Source organism: Myiozetetes cayanensis, unplaced genomic scaffold, assembly GCF_022539395.1.
Source record: "Myiozetetes cayanensis isolate MyiCay16 unplaced genomic scaffold, myiCay2020 scf12, whole genome shotgun sequence".
Lineage (NCBI taxonomy): Eukaryota > Metazoa > Chordata > Aves > Passeriformes > Tyrannidae > Myiozetetes > Myiozetetes cayanensis.
The window spans coordinates 25271846-25289195 of NW_026086826.1; the positions used below are offsets into that span (position 1 = coordinate 25271846).

Genomic DNA, 17350 nt, shown 5'->3' on the forward strand with positions numbered 1-17350 from the left:
AGAAGAGTGTGTTTCGATCATAAAAGTCTGAATATTTTCTAGTAATTGTAATTGGAGCAGTTGGTGTAGTTTAATGAAATACAGTGCAGATATGGCAAAAATTCTGCATGTCCTATACATTTCCTTTCAGTCTATGTAGCTTGGTGGAGACTTGTAGAGCAAGAGCTTTGCTTGGAATTTTTTCCACCTACTTTGGAAGCATGTGCTTTTGAAGCTGAATCAAACTAAGAACCTCTTCTAATTTCTAGTTTCTTGTAGTTAATTATTTTTTATACTGCTTGCTTCCTTCCTTGGTCAGAGCCTGACCCAAAACATAATTCTTTTGTGGAGAAAAGAGAAGTAGGTTCACTTTCTTCCTTCAGAGATAATCCTACTGCCTCCTGATTTCTCTCCAATCTGAACTTCTAATTGATTTATCTCTGCTTTGGGCAGTAAATGGGATATTGCAGCTCCTCAGCTTCCAGGTGATGTGGACTTCACATCTGTGTGAAGTCACGTGAGTCCAAGTATGATTGGCTCATTGTAAGGAACAAAAATGGGTGTATTTTGCTGTGGGGAGAGCAAACCTCAGAAAAGGACATGCCTAAAGTTAGGAGTATGTTGATTTCCCAGGGGCTGTACTTTGCTGTCTCTTATAAGTAGCCATGTTTCAGTCAGGTGTTTACTGTCTGTTTTTCAGTCTGTCTTGCATGAAGTTCCAGTCAAAGAAATGGAGCCTGAGGCTCCAGATGTGCAGCTTCATTTTTATCTTGTGCTGTAACATTAAATAACTCAACCTTAATTAGTCAGTTATTAGTTCTTTTACTTAAGATTCATCATTATAATTCCTTCTTTGTTTCCTAGAAACAAAATTGTATCCATGCTTAGATGAAGCATATACTTAGTTCTTTAAGTGAAGGGAAAAACCCAAAAACCAGACCCAACCACAGCAATATCGAGGTTTAAAGTTAGGCCTGTGGTATGAAACCAGCTTCAAATAACATAAAGGTGGCACTAGAGGGGTAATTAGTATGTAATTAATATCATAATGTTTTATTTACAATGTCTAGTCTCCTTGAGTATGAGCAGATTTGAAAACTCTTTCAGGTTCTCCTGATAAAATAAACTGATACATCCAATACGATTTATATTTACATATGTAAATCAAAGCAATATGTGTCTGAAGCACACATGGACTGACTTAGTCCAACTGTTTCAGAGCTGCTTGTGAGGAATGATACAGATAGAGGTAAGCACAGATGCCTTTCTATCCCTTTTTTCCTAAGATCACTATTAATTACGATACATGTGAATAAAGTCTTGACTAAGCTGTTTTGGACACCCGATACTCAGTTTGTGACAGTCTTACCCATCTAGATTTCTGATTCTGCAGCAGATTTGACTTTAGGGTATCAGAGTTTGAAACTGAAGATCCACTTTGCCATTTGGATAGGTTATTTACCTTCATTTGTGTTCTGGTTTTGATTTAGTGTCATTAATGTTTTGCACATGAGTGGGATAGGGCATATTTCATACCTAATATGGAAACATTGATGATTCTATTAGAAATGATGGCTTCTTGATTTACTGATGGTGTTACATTTAAATAATTTAATCCATACTTTACATTCTCATTTTTACTTTAGCATTTGAAAGCTGAATGCTGCTGCTGCAACTCAGACTGGCATTTCATTTTTACAGCTTTAGGGTTTCACTTTTGTTGTCATGGAGCTAATGGAGGATTTTTTTATTTTAAGCTCACAAAGTCAACCAAAATGTAGGACCCAATCTTGTGATCAAGAAATCTTTTTTTTCCTATAGCTTCTGCTATTAATGCCATTTACATCTTTAACCTTAGTAAGAACTAAACGTGGGATTCGGGCGCTGGTCCCCAGAACTGGCACATGGCTTCTTATTAATGTTCAAAGGCTAAAAATCTGAAGCCATTTTGAACTCAGAACCCATCATGTATTTATTTCCCTCTCTAATTTGCAGAAAACTAGTTGTGAAAACAGCCCGAGGGACCTGATATTTTTCCATCCCAGCTGCTCCAGCTGAACTACAGCTGCAAAAAAAAAATCTAAGTATTGTTTCTATAAACTGTTGAGTGTATTTTATAACACAGTAATTCCCACAAAATCAGTAACTGCAGTTAATGACTGGTTTGTTAAGGCATTAGCTGCACTCAGCTGGGAATGACCAATTTCTCTGGAATGGCTGTATAAGAACTAAGTCTAATTCAGTAACACTTTCAAATAATTATTTGGTTAATTAATGGTAAATTCTTGTGGAAATCCTATCAAAGTGCTTGTGACGCTCACATTTAATATCCAGTGAGTTCATTATGATTCATGTTTTATTGCCCTAAATACCAGAAGAATCCATAATGACTAGGCCATTATTTTCCAGGGCTGCCCTTTCTGCTTTAGGCCATTTGGCTATTCCACCTTCAGTCGTAAAAAGCTTGATGCTCAAAACTACCAGCATTTGTAGCCACAGCTTTCTGGCACCACACCAGATCTTTGGTGATTTTTTTTTATGAACACGTTTGGCAGAAATCTGTTTTTTTCTGTTCTTCCTCTTGCCTTTTCTAGTTAGGGGGATAATTGATGCCTACTGTACCAAGTCATAAGCAAGTCTTCCTTGCAGTGTCTGCTTTTTCATGTGTGGCCTTAAGTAGTGGTCAAAAATAGCAAAAAAGGTGTCATTTCCATGCTTTGGAAAGCTGTTCTCCAGCCAGGTACTGGGCAGGGTTTGACATTTTTACAGCCAAGTCTCTCTGCAATGCTTGACTCAGGGGTTTATTCGTTAGCATTCAGATGAGTATAAAATAATTAGAAAAAGTAAGCTTGGTTCTGGCATGTTCACAATAATAACCAGTAGCTGCCAGCTGATATTTTTGGGAGTGAAGTACCTATGGAAAAGGATGACAGTTGGCTTGGTAGATTTTTTAGAGTCTGTCACTTTTTACTCTTTTGTCTGTTCTTCAGCCTGCAAGGTGATGCTTAGTGTTTAAAACTCTTTAGCTGTTGAATCTGTTCCCTTCCTAACCTTCAACAAACTCGTTCTGCGTGGTTTCCAGTCAGCTTTCCAACAGGCTGTGTGCTTCCTAATGGAGCACAAGATCATCAGTTGTGTTAAATCATGCTGACTGTGCTTAGAAACAACCACCTCCTCTTGGTTTTCGTGGAGATTCTTTGGATCATGAGTTGCTGCTGTTTTACATGAGAACTGGAAAAAGTCAGGAGATTCTGCTTTTCCTCCAGCAAAGTGCTTCCACAGGGAAAGTAGAACAGTGAAACTTCTAAACATCAGCCTGAAGTTCTTTCCTTTCTGGAAAGTTGAAATGAAACTTAAGATGCAAATACCATTAGTTTAGTTTAGTTGCACACTGTTGTCTTTTAGCTTTAGTTCTGTAGCTTTTATTCATCAGTTTAGTACAGTTCAGTTGGGTTTTTTCCTGTTTACTTACAACTGAGAAATACTTCCTTGATGAGTGTGTGTAATAACTGTGGCTTAAAATGCTTTAAACCCTTCTCTATGCCCTTTATTGACAGGAGGACAGGGGAACTCAGGGAAAATGATTCAGATAACTGCACAGCAAGAAGGAATTTAAATTCAACTCTTCTCTTTGAAACTATAACCGTCTTTGCCTTTTGTGTGTCATGAATTCTGCTTTATGGAACATAACTTAGAATGATTTAAGTGCCAGTCATTAAAAATCAACTCATTCAGATAAAATAAATGTATTTGAATTCTAGATGTTCTTGAGGTTGATTATCTGGGTGGTTTTGATTATTTTTGGTAGTTTAGAAACTGAAGCAGTGCTGTCATTCACTGATACCCAAGGTGTTGTCCAGGCATCAGAAAGATTTCTGTGACAGGCTGGACCTGTGGAAAAAAGAGAGAAAACTATGCAGAGAGTTTTTTTTCTAAAAAACCCAAAGGCCTTTCCTGCTAGAACAGACTATTATATTTGAAAGTAAGCCACCAATATTGCCAAATATCAGGAAGCTGCTATTGCTACCAAATGTGAGACCGTATCTTAGCAGATGCTTGATCTTAGCACAAATGAAACTTGCAAAAATAAGGAAGGAAAAAACCCCATGAAGGACAGAGGTTAAACAGGTAAAATTTAACATCATTCCTGCTGGTGGTCTGCCAGTTCATATGTGCTGAAGGCCTGGTCCAGCTTCACTCCAGTTTGTTTTCCTTGTTACTGTTGTGGGCAGCTTTTCTCCTTTTGTACTGTCTTACCTTTTACTTCACAAAGCGTTCCCTGGATTACCCAGCTAAGTGTATTTGTAATTTCAGTCTTGATGTTCAAGTCTTTAAAACAGAGGCATGGAGTGAAATGTTGAAAGCAGTGTAAACAGATTTTTTTTTTTTTCCCCTGGACCCATGAAACTTGAAGGAACAATTTACTCTATAAACTTCTGTATTTGTATAGGAGAACCCTTTAGCTGTATATGTAAGAATTTTTGCTGTATATGTAAGAAATTATTGTTTTCACAATGTTAATAGAAGTGAATAGGTAGGTAGGATGACCAGGCACAAGAGAAGCACAAAAAATAACAAACACTTCAACTTGTTTGCTTAAACTTGTATACTTTAGCAACTATAGTACAGTCTGTGCTTTTAATTTAATAATAACCACAGTAGCTTTCACATTTTGGCAGTGTCCTTTCCCTAGCTGTTAAATGGAAGATTGTACCAGTTAGGGTTTTTTTCAAGCAGGTAAGAATCCAGAAGGATCTGAAAGGTCAGCTGTGATTTTAGGTTTGACATGGCTGAGAACACTTCAGTCTGTATGGCAGCTGCCACAAGGGTTTCGTGGGTCTCCTTTGATAATTCAGTTTTGAAAAAAGGCACGAATGCTCATTGTCAGGATAAAGGCATCATATCCTTGGCTGCTTAGAGGAAATTCCAGCTCCCAGTGATGTATGCAGAAGAAAAATTTAACTGTGTTGCTTGCTTTTGAGGTTTTGATGCTTTGCCAACGTGTTAAATGGATATTTTTCTAACTTGGCTTGAATAGAGGTGGGAGGTAGGATATTGCTGATCAGTTGTGAATGAATTTGGAGTTGGTGACCTTATTACATCCCGGTCTAACTAATGTAAACATTTAGATGAATGTTTTATCCCATATACAGTCAGGATCCTGCTAATACAGGGCTAGAGGAGAACTCCAGGGCATTGCTCAGCCTGGATTTCAGCAGTGAGTCACAGTCAAATTCACCTGTGTTGTTCTTAAGCATTTCTGTGTTTGTCTAAGATGATTTTATAGGACCTTTCAGTTAAATGCTTCATGGCCTACTCACATTAACTGCTCCAATTTTTCTTGAGAGTCTTTTCTCTTTGCTAAGTGTTAATGTGAAAATGTACTAATGTCATTTTTGAAATGGATGAAACACAAAAGGCACCCACGGGATAATATAATTTAGAATAGTAAAACAATCAGTATGTGACTTGCTTGAAAGGCAGTGGATTCCTTCTACAACACTTTTTAGTGTTGTATTTTATTTTTCTCCCTGACATTGGTACATTCTTCATAATTTCACCTTGAGACAAGCTTGTTACTTGCATAGGAATATCCACAGCTGAATCTTAATTTCCTAGCTGCAAACTGAGGAAGGCTTTCTCTGTGTGGACTATCATTATTAAACATTCCTTCACAAAATGTGTTCCTTGCGAAGTGGGGATAAGGAAGTGTTTTGAGATGCTGGGAAGAGGGAATAGTTACCAATTGCCCTTGTTCCCTTTTTGCACAAATGTGTGGTTCATTAGCACAGGCCAGGCAAGACGCTTTCATTAATGTGTCACTTCTGATTTAAATGTTCCCTCTATTAACCAACGTTTCTCTGCTTTTCGTTTTCTCTTTTTAAGTGTTTAACTAAAAATACTTCTAGTAATACTTTTTTTTTTTTCCCCTCCTTCTAGGAAACGAAAACAACAAAAAAGTAGCGATCTGTATTCTGTACCACATAAGCATGGACGATTGCTTCAAATCCATGTTTGCCTACACAGACTGTATCCCGCAGGTAGGTGCTTTTGTATGTGATGAGGTGACAAAATCCCTGTTTGTGCAGTCGGTGCCTTGCTCATGGCAGAGCTCGCAGTGACCCCCGCAGGTGACGGGGGGAACAGCCGCGGTGCTGCTCGCAGTGAGCCACCTCTGATCAGGCAGTAACTGCTCTTCCCGGCTTTTCATGGTCCCAGGAAAAGGAGAGGTGACCCGTTCTCTGTCAGTGCTGCAAACACAGGTGACCTGATGGATTTCTGCAGAAGATCGGGAATGCTTGAAACAGATTAAAGCTTGTGTACAGCAGGTCCTTAGGGAACCTTGTGGAAAGTATTTCCTTTACAGTTTTAGAAGGCATTCTTTTCTGATCCCATTGGGTATCAAAATTTCAACGTCTCCAGTATTACAGGATATGAACTGGAAACCAACCAGGCAGGGTTGTGGTGCTACATGACAATTCCTTTTCCAACTGTAGGCATGTAGAACAAGGGAGATTTGGAAGGCTGCGGAAGGCTCTTCACTGGTCTTTCAGACTACATTTTGTTACATAACTCATTGATCCAAGCACAGACACAGTATCATGGGTTTTGGGTTTTCTGTCTATGTTTGCGTTTTTGTGTTTTGTTGTTTCTAGCTGGGTTTTGTTTTTTTGGGTTTTTTTTTTGGGTTTTTTTCTAAAGTGTCAAATCTCTTTTACTGATCTTTTTTGCAGCCCTGATGAGACTGGATTTGAGAAAACCTGTGCTGCATAAGTATAAAAGCTCTCTGGTAGCTTTTTCAGAATTGCACCACAGTATCTTCTTTCCTGCCAAGTGTGTTTTTAACATCAAATACATCCAGAATGGGAAGTTGTCATGGAAAGTTTTCAGAATGTTTCTGGTCATTATCTCATGACAAAATTGGTGAAGCTTTTCCACGTACAAGAGGATTTTGGATAATAGAGAGGGGAGAACTGCTGGGAATAACTAGTATATGTTACAAAGTGGTCTTTTAAACATCTTCCTTTTTTTCTACTGCAAGAAGCAGCTGTATGTGAAGACCTTTTCATGGTACAGGGGACCTGCCTTGTTCTGAGCAGTTATCAGCCAGGCTAGAATTCCTGCACTGTGTGTCCTGGCTCACTTGTGATGTGCTTTCAGGGAATCTTGGCATGACTTTTGGATACAGCTCTGTAAACACCGAGTATCTAAAGGCTAGTGGCTCAGGAAACAAGCATACTGCCTTCACTGGACTTTTGGTGAACTAAGCAACAAGATGGGAGGGTACCTGGGGCTATTAATGCCTCAGGGATCTCTCCTGCCAACTGTTCAAAAAGAACCTGGACAGCTAAAGCTTAAATTTCATTACTGAATATTCAAAATTAGGGTGGTTATTAAGGAGAACAGAGGTAGCAGAAAGCATAGGAAGTGGATAAGGCATCAGGAAAAGAAAATTCCAGTTTTAAAGGGACTCTCTGCTCTCTGATTTTACCTTGGAAAATCCAAACCTCTTTTCAGTAGCAGTGTGCGCCCTTCTGTGGGTTTGTTTCTTTCGGAGGTGTTCATCTAAGCTGGCAAATATTCAATAATGAATGTTTAGCTGTTGTAGAAAGTGTTTGGAAGAATCAGAGCCGTGCTGTAATTTGGAGAGCGCGCAGGGCTGGCCGAGGGCTCGCGCATGCTGTCCCAGGTACCCGTCCTGGCGGATGGCAGGAGTTAGTGGGTGCTATTCTAGTAACAGTTAAAAGTGAGTATTAACAGTTCATTCTTGTTTAGACCTCAGCAATGCGTGTTTTGTTTAAATAGGTGCAAATGCCATCCAGATGCTTATAAAAGCCTTTATTGGTAATAACGTGGCCAATCAAAGGGCATGGTTGGGCAGTGATGTCATGGGGATATTTAATATTTCACTGCAGAGCGGTGTGCGAGGTTCTCCGCAGCTCCCCACATGTTTTCCACCACAGTTGTCCTGTTTGGCCCCTCTTTGATCTCTAAGCTTCTTTTCAGCTTAATGCTGGTAAACGTCCTCTCTTGACAGCCCCCTTTGCTCCTGTCCGCCATTATCTGCTGAAGTTCAGAAACCAGAGCATCACTTCAAACAGCGGAGTTGGGGAGTAGCCGGTCAGGAGAGATTCCTGAGGCATGCAGTTCTGGCATAATCATTCAAAGATGTTGGAGCTGGGCTTGGGGAGGGGGTTGGACAGAGGTGTATGTGAACAGAGAGCTGTGGGGGTTGGCCTCTGGTCACTGGTAAATAAGTGAAGGCAGGTGCCAGAGAGTCTAGACACAGTGATTTCAGTCCTGGTCTGTGGTATCTGATACTCAATATGGGACTTGTCTGATTGAACACTACTGCCTCTTCATTGCACATGCTGCAGTCTTTTTACTGCCTTCCTGCTAAATCAGTAAAAGATGACAATGGACATAGTAAAAGCGGAACAAATTTAATTTTAATATTTCCTATTTGGCAGCAATTACTCTTCCTTTTGAAGTGGCACAAGAAGCAATCACATTAAATGAAGACATAATGGGAAACATGGAACTCATATGAAACTATTATTTTAAAATTTGAACGGCTTTAATTGAAACTGGATATATTTTTTCTTTTTATAGAGAAGTAGTTCAGTAATTAACAGTGTAATCCCATCTTGTTAAACATCTAATTTCCACAGATTTTGTATTGTGTAAGTAATGAGAATGTTTCCCTTCAAATTATTTGAAGGGTTTTAAAAATCTGTTTTTAAAGGTTTTGTAACAGAAGAGTTGCAGGGGGTGATTTTTGAATGCTCATGTTCTACTTGTTAAGTGGCAACTTTCTTCTCTGTTAATTTACTCTTCTGTGACTGTCAGGCTTATGGATTTAATAACCTAGGGATTTTATAAGTTCTTAAAACAACTTAGAGAAATCTGATTCTACCTCTTTAAGAAAGGGAGGAAGAAATCAATGATATTTTTAAAATCACTACATGAAAGTCTCAGAAAAAGAGAAATAGCTATGTTGTAACATAGTTTAGTATTTTATTTTACTTGGGTTCATTTGGGTAATGAATGGGTTTAACCTTCTATCTGGCAATAGATTAACATACAAAATGGTCAGAGTAAAATACTTTGGAGTGAAATTCCTGCAATCCTGTTGTTCTTATTTTCCTCTCTAAATGGGTTGTTCACCCACTTTCTCTAGTTTTTAATGCATTACAAACTTGTCTTTCCACCAGGGGGCAAGCACACAAATATTTAATGATCAGTTAATCATTCAATGTAATGATTAGTTGTTGCTTTCTTCTCTCCCTACCCCTTTCTGACACAAGCTGAGCTACATTTTTTGTACCTTGTGTCCCTCTTATTTAGGTTTAGTTGCTTCTTCCAGTAATCTTGGTCTTGTTATCCCACTGCTTTACATTATAATCGAAACATGTCTTATGAACTGAGGGGATTTGAGAGGCAAGCAGGGCGATGTCCTGCAGCCCTGAAGTCTTGCAACTTGTCTGCCAGGATTGGAAACAGAGGCAGAAGAAAAGGGTGTATTTGAGTCATGGTGGGGTATCCAAAATGCCATTTCAATAAAGATTCATGTGGAACCAGTCTTTACTCTGTGGCAGTGATCAGCTCCAGCCATGGAAGCTGCAAAGATAAAGCACATTGCTGCAGATACAGCTAATTTACCTAGCAATGTAGTAAAATAGTAGTGGAATTATTCTACGATTAAGTATCTGGTTAGAGTTATATTTTTAATAAACAACCTATTTCTGTGGAACTACATTGTGGTTTTTTCCTATATTAAGTCTACCTAAGCTTTCAAAACAAATATATCCAATTTATCACAATTGTAAAAAAACAGTAAAAATAAAAATTTCAGTGGTAGCAATAAAATGTAACTTAAGCCAAGTTAATTTAAGGTGATGAGTGGCTGCCATTTTTGGCACTTTTCAAGCATTGTTATCCCTAAATAATGGAACTATACATCTTGTGCCTTGGACCTTTGTGATTTTTACTGTTCCTGTAGAAATGCTGAGTATTAACTTTAGAAAGGTACTGTAGTTGGGATCATAGCATTGCTTTTCTAATGCTTTGGAAAGACTAATGACTTAAGTGTGCTTGTGTTTGTTGGCAGTTAATGAAGATGCTTTTTGAATGCCCTGATGAGCGAGTTGACCTGGAACTTATTTCTTTCTGTATTAACCTCGCTGCTAACAAAAGAAATGTGCAGCTTATCTGTGAAGGTAAGTGAACTGAGGTGTATTTAAGTGAGTTAGAAATGTGTATTTTTAGAAAGAAAATACATCTGATTGGGTAATGACTGGAAGCAAATGGCCATCTACTCCTCAGAGTTGGTCTTGGTGACAGGAATGACACTGAGTAGCCACGCAGGGCCACATCTCTCATATGTCCATGGAGATCTGAAAAACAGACTGATGACATCTCTGTGGAAAACTATGGCTGTATGGACAACAGGATTTTATTCTTTCTAGATTTTTCACTCTTTCCTTTTAAACTTCTAAAAGTTCAAGTTGTTTTTTTTGTGTGTGTGTGCATGTTGATTTTTGACCAGCCAATGCTTCCCTCATTTTTTTATTGGAGGGTTTCCTAAGTATTTGTTTCTTTTCAGGAAATGGTTTGAAAATGCTAATGAAGCGGGCTTTGAAATTTAAGGACCCATTGTTAATGAAGATGATCAGAAATATTTCACAACACGATGGGCCAACTAAAAGCCAGTTTATTGTAAGTACCTAATGTGATCTTTGATTTTTTTCCTACTGGAACAGACTGGCTTTGTAGAGCTGCTGTGGTTTGTCTTTGCAGGGTGTCCAGTTTGCTTTCTTGTCTGTCATGGCTTGATTTGTGTTTTGTTTTTAAGGCTATCTCAGTTGGTAGATCAGGGTTTAGATCCCCCCATGGGGAAAACAGATCTTAAGTCCTATCCAGTAGGTTTCAAAACAAACACACAAACCAAACACAAGCAAACAAACAAAACCCCAGCTGCTGGGGTGAACATCATAACAATTATGTTCTCCTAAATTTTTGCTTTTAGACCTAGAGAACAAAATAAAGTGGGGGTTTTCTTCGCTGTGTTTTGTATATGTAGGTATTTTAAAATTTTATATACTTAATATTTAAATATTAAGCATGTAAAGCCACTCTTTCAAAAGAAAGGAGGAAAATCAACATTCTAATCATACTGGTAATGAGGATTGACAATAACATTGTATGGAACTAGTAAGTAGAATCCGTTATTCTCCTGTTTATGCCCTCTGAAAAATCTTGTAGTTATTTACTAAAATTTTTAGGAAGAGGACTCCATTACTGCCCCTAATGCAGTATCTTCTTTCCTTAATTTCTAACAACTCTTTAAATTGTGTGTGTAGTAACCACTTTTGGAACATTTGAACAAATTATCTACATCTCTTGAAAGTGAAAGGATGGAGAGGGAAGAAAGCTGAAATGCTTTCTTGGATTATTCATTGACTGAAATTGAACCTGCCTTGTTAGTCCCCATTTCAGGAGCAAAGCCTCCTTAGTGTTCTTTTGAGAACTAGCTTTAGTTTGCCTGAGGTGAGTTCTTCAGAACTCCAGATTATCCATCTGTAATGGTTGTTGCTGTATTTTCTTTAGGATTATGTTGGTGATTTAGCAGCTCAAGTATCGAATGATGAGGAAGAGGAATTTGTGATTGAATGCCTGGGAACACTTGCAAATTTGACCTTACCAGATCTGGACTGGGAACTTGTGCTGAAAGAATACAAACTGGTCCCATACCTCAAGGATAAACTAAAACCAGGTCTGTACAAAGTTTGGTTTGTCTTTCAAAGCAGACAGAGTCTCTTGAAGGATATTTAGAGTGCTCGGAGTCAAGTCTGTTTCCCTTTATAATTTGTGATTGCTAAGGAAAACATAACACTGAAGAACAGAATCATGTCTACAGATAAATACACAACTGCCAGGAGATGAAGAATTCCTGAGAGGTAACACTTCCTGCCTTCTGACTTAGCAGGTTCCGCGGAAGATGACCTGGTTTTGGAAGTGGTGATAATGATCGGCACTGTTTCCATGGATGACTCTTGCGCCGCTCTTCTGGCCAAATCTGGAATCATCCCTGCACTCATCGAGCTTCTCAATGGTACATTGTCATGTTTCACTTGAGTCTTCTGAAAAGCAAGAGCTGTAGTTGGTGCAGCTGTGCTGTAACTGAGTGCACCATCCTTGCAAGGCAGGGTTAGGTGTTTGTGTGTGGAAGGAGGAGCAGTGACTCCATTACTGATAGCTTCTGATTAGTGATCTAATAGATTTGGGTTTTCCCACAGCTTCACCGCTCTCTAAGCATCAAGAGCTTCTATTTGTGAGACTTGAAATTGTGGTGGGTTTTTTTAATCCTTGCAGCTCAGCAGGAAGATGACGAGTTTGTCTGCCAGATCATCTATGTGTTTTATCAGATGGTCTTCCACCAAGCCACCAGAGATGTCATTATCAAGGAAACCCGTATCCTTTTTAATGGTTAAACATCTAGAATTGCAGCACTTAATTTGCCATCGCTGCTTGTTTGGCTTACATTTCTCTTGCAGTAACCTCATCATCTCAGAGATTTCTTTGTAAATGGTTTATTTCAGATGAATGAAAAAACCCAGTCAGTCTTGGCATGTAGAGGGGACTGCAAGATTGATAGTAAAGATTAAAAGTTAGTTTGCTTTGCAACAGGGAGGGGTGTAGGAGGGGATCGCTGAACCAGATGGCTTATTAGTTGCAATCCAGTCTGATTTACTGTATGAATTTGTTTTGCAAATCATAGTGAAATTCAAACTTCATTGAAAAACTTACATAGGACGTAGACAAACATCTTGCATTGCAACATTATGCATTCATGTACATAGTCTGAAGTTTGTGGGCCTTGACTGAATGTTCAATTCAGTTGAGAGAACAGATTGGGTTGAATGGAGCCCTGTAGGGAGAGCAAGCTAGTGATTACTTTGCTAACAATACAGGGAATGCTTCCTAATGTTCTTTTTCCTGAGCAATATCTGAGAAGCCGTTTAAGATGTTGTTCTCTGTCTCCTGTTTGGACCCCTAGGTTGCTGGCTTTAAGAAAATAAAAAGTTGCATCTCTTCCTACGTCTGTAATGATAAAGCACCAGCGTTTGGACAACGTTTTTCTTGCTCAGATTGAGCAAGTATTAATGCTCTCATTTGCACAATAATCTTCAGTATTTTTTAGGCACATACATTGGAAACAAGCAGACTCCCTAAAAACTACAAAGATCTCAAAAGATCAAACCATTACAGAGAATCTGTGCCTTGTGGACTGACACCTTGGGTGCATGGATTTCCTGTAACAGAGCAGAATGTATTTTCTTTGTAAGGGGCATGTAATTTTTTTTCTTCAGCAGTTTTGAGGACTCTTTGGGTATCTTAAAATAGGATTTAAGAAAAAAAGGTGGTTGGGGTAAGGCTGCTGAACTCCACGTGTGATGAAAAATTCCTGACTCTGGTTCTGAATGAAACTTGCAGTTTGAAGAACCAAGGGGGTTGTGGGAGGGGAAAAAAAGAAGTTGCTTTTATCCTTAACAGTTTCTTTGCAGAAGCCCCAGCATATCTGATAGACCTGATGCACGACAAGAACGCCGAGATCCGCAAAGTGTGTGACAACACTCTGGATATTATAGCGGTGAGTCTGACTTTTTTTTAATCTTCTGTCCTTCCAGAGCCTCTTGACATGAGAATTCTAAAGTAACTAAGTAACAAGAACTTGCAAATTGAGAATGTGTCATGTGCAACTTTGTAATCACGTAGGTAAAAGGTGAGTTTTCAGGGCACGATGACAATCATTAGACTATATATCAAACTTCCAAAAAGTGCATATGTACTTGAAAATTCACACCAGTTAGCTTTGCAGTGCAGACACTTCTAAAGAGTGCTTTTAGACTTAAATAAATTAATCACATTATATAAGTATGTCAAGCCTTCATTATTTCTAAGTTCTCCAAACAAATGGCTCTTGTTACCCCAGCGACTTCTATTCAGCTTCTCTACATTGCCTGATGCCAGTATTTGTTTCAGAAGGAGAATGTGGCTGTGATCCTGAAACTGCCTGTTTCCTGCTGGGGCTACAGTCCCTGCAGTACTGTCTTCAGCCCTTGGATAGGGTTCTTTCAAGTACATAACTTAGTTTGTCCAACTATCCGTGGATCACAATGAACTTGTGGCACAGTAGTATTAAACTGCTAGCTTGAAACAAAGAACGCTGAATTACGAAGTGCTGTTGCTTTCTGAGCTCTTGCAGTGTGTGTACTCTGCCTCTGGGGATCCTTGCCTGCAGAAGCATTAATATTCTCTAGGGTGTTCTTCATTGAGGTAAATACATGGTGAAACTGATGCTACTAAAAAGCTGTATGACACTGTTAAAATGCCTCCTGGCCTGTTCCGTTGACTCGACTTCCACGGGCAAACAGAATTGCAGCATTCTGTGGTGTCTTAGGATTGCACTGACTGTACCTCCTTTTGGATGTAGAAATTGAATCCTGCAGCCAGAGAGAACTGAACTGAGTCAAGAGCAGCGGTGTCTTTGACCACCTTAATGCTTTTCCAGTCACCTACATGGTTTCCTCTTCAGCTGAATTACGCATGTTGCAGCTTGTTCTCTGAAAAGTTTAATATAGTGTGAGACTGAACTTACACAGCATGATACTATAGACTAGTTTGCCTTTTTCTGTTATACTCATTAGTAACATCTTCTAATTTAATATTCCCCTTAAAAATAGTGAGATGACGTAACATTTGCTGTGCTGGAATTCTTTTCATCTGCTCTGTCTTTGCTTCATGGAGGTATGGAATGAAAATTGTGCTCCACTAGTTAATGGCAGAGTTGCTGATGACATTGATTAAGGGCAAGATTTAAACTCAGCTGAATTTGCACTTAGTAGTTATTTAAGATGGGCATTGTGTTCGGCTTACTAAGATGAGTTATTTCCAGGGACATCTCCAGGGGAAGCTGTAGAAGGACTTTTTTTCTCTTCTGGGTGAGGCTGGACAATCTGAGTGCATCCAACACTTGGTTTGCCTTGGGGCCAGTGCAGCTTCCAAGTGACTCATGGGTTGATGTGTTCACATGGGGAAGCTTTACAATGTGGTGCATAGTAGTATCTAGTTACTGAAAATTTGTTAGTCATATTATGAAGCAAAATGTATTTTATAGGATCTAGAAGAATAAATATGTAAAGACATGGCTTCATATTCAGTATTACCACCTGAGTAAAATGTACTTGGCTTTTTTTCCCTTCCTAAGAAGAGATAATCTTTATGCTGATCCTGAGTCAATGAGCAGTGCGAGGAGACTGTAGATTATCAGAACCTCTGATCCTGATAGGTATTTCGCCATTCAGCTCTGAGGAATGTTAAAGCAGCCTGGAAACACAGAGGTGTTTGCTTGTGTGTCAGTTTTACACAACCAGGGCCTGCTGAGGTGTCTGAACAGAAATTGGCTCCAAGATTGGTGGAACTTCTTATCTGTGCTAAATCCCCACCAAGAAAACCTTCAGTTTTCAGTCATCTTGTTCCATACATGCTGACAGGATTAGGTCCTCTGATGATGGAAATCAGAAAATAAATGTTGGAGAATAGATTTGAAAATAATTTCTTCTCGGGGAGACAAATGCTTCTTTCACTCATCAGTGAGCTCTATATAGTGTGATTGAAATAACACTGAAGAAAATGAGATGCCTTATAAGCCTTAGGGGAGAAATGTAGTAAAGTAATTGTCACAGAAATTATGGGAATGTTACACTAGTGATGATTTGTTTAATATAACTTGGCTGGACTCTACCATTGATGAACTGAAACAGATGTGCTGCTTTAGCACAGTATGTACTGGGGAGTCTCAGCTTTGCACTGAGTCTTGCACACGAGACTTTGCACCGAGACTGATTTCTTTTGTCAGAAAGTAGATCTGTGTTGATGATTTAGGAATGCTTCAGTCCTGTGTCATTGGCCGAGTTTTGACACCAGGGAGGTAGTTTAGTGTGCTTGTACCCCTAAGGTGGGACAGGTCTTACAGCTTAGCTGAAAGCCTGGAATCAACAGCTGGTATAGGAGTCTCAAGCAAATTGAGTTCCCTTTTCCTTTGCCTCAGAAGCCTGAACACCTGCAACTCTAAGCTTGTGAAGAAAGATGTCAGCTTATTTGAGATGGTTTTACTCTGTTCACCTTGGGCAACATCAAGAGTCAAGGGGGCTACTAATCTCTCAGGTTTCTTATTCTTTTTCTGCTCCTACCTCTGTTTTATTGCAGTCAAATTATTTTCCTCATTTATTCAAATTTAATTAACCATTACCAGATCCTTGGACTCTCGTCTGACCCTCCATCGTGTCCCCCCACTTTCCTATTCAGTATCTTTACAACTCAGAAAGCAAACCTGCTGTACCATCTTGTTTCCCTTATGATCAAGAGTGGATCATTATTCTGCAGAAGTAAAACATCTTGTAGATAGCTACAGCATTGTCCTTGTGATTTGGGAAGGGCCTCATGCCATGTCCAGCTTTTATTCTTTGGCCAGGTATTTGTAATGAATGCCAAATAATGTTTGCCCTGTATGGAAGGCATTGTTAATGAACAGCTTGCGTCTTTCCCTTTTAGCTCAGCTCCCTGATACAAGTCCTCCATGTTGGGGGTGCTGGAATTTCACATAAGAAGCAGGAATGTGCTGTGAACCCTCAGTGCTCTGGGATTTGGGGCCAGCTGTGCGAGATGTTGGCCAGCTCTCAGAATCAGAGAAGAGCAGACCACGGGGATTTGGTGTGAGCTTCATTTGAATAGGCAGCATGCTCTGAAAATAGATAACCTTTGACTCCAGCTTGGTGTCCTCTTTCCATGAAGAGTGCTGTAGTCACTCCAGGAAAAAAGGTTCTCCCTTCACTTGTCAAGATGCCCTTTCTGTGGTGCCCCTTGTTCCCCACTGTCCTGTAGCAAACCCAAGTACAGAGGGGTGGGCAGAGGGCAGTGAGGGAGTGGGGCTGCAGGCTGAGCTGCTGAAGTGTTTTCTCTGTTCAGCTTCATTGGTAAATGTGCCATCAGTCCGCTTTGGTGCTGGTAGCCTTTTGAGGCAATGAACATTACCCAGCAGGAAGGGCTCTGCCTGCAGGAGAATAAAACCACACTACAGCATCAGACAGCTCAGGAGCGTCCTGGTTGTCTTTGTGTTCACATAAACCTGTCTGGGACACCTTCCCTTCCAGCACTGGTGCTTGCTCTTTGGAGTTGTGAGATTAGGAAGGTGAGCTAAGCCACCAATCTGTTAGTTACATGACAGGTTGCCAGTGAGATTCCTTACATTCCTCCAAAACAGAGGGAGGAAAAAAGCTTCTGCAGTTTGCTACTGGCAAGATGGGAA

At 39.6% G+C, this 17350-nt stretch overlaps 1 protein-coding gene across 2 annotated transcripts in view; it reads left to right on the forward strand.

The window, feature by feature from the left end:
• KIFAP3 (kinesin associated protein 3) overlaps positions 1–17350 on the forward strand; it is a 65785-nt gene that overhangs the window by 20962 nt on the left and 27473 nt on the right. The window contains exons 11-17 of one of the 2 annotated variants that reach the window (XM_050306649.1): positions 5920–6020; positions 10091–10199; positions 10586–10698; positions 11590–11755; positions 11966–12094; positions 12355–12453; positions 13548–13633. In XM_050306649.1, the coding sequence (XP_050162606.1) occupies positions 5920–6020; positions 10091–10199; positions 10586–10698; positions 11590–11755; positions 11966–12094; positions 12355–12453; positions 13548–13633 (803 nt within the window). The remainder of the gene's footprint in view (positions 1–5919; positions 6021–10090; positions 10200–10585; positions 10699–11589; positions 11756–11965; positions 12095–12354; positions 12454–13547; positions 13634–17350) is intronic. The other variant, XM_050306651.1, reaches the window with a different exon arrangement.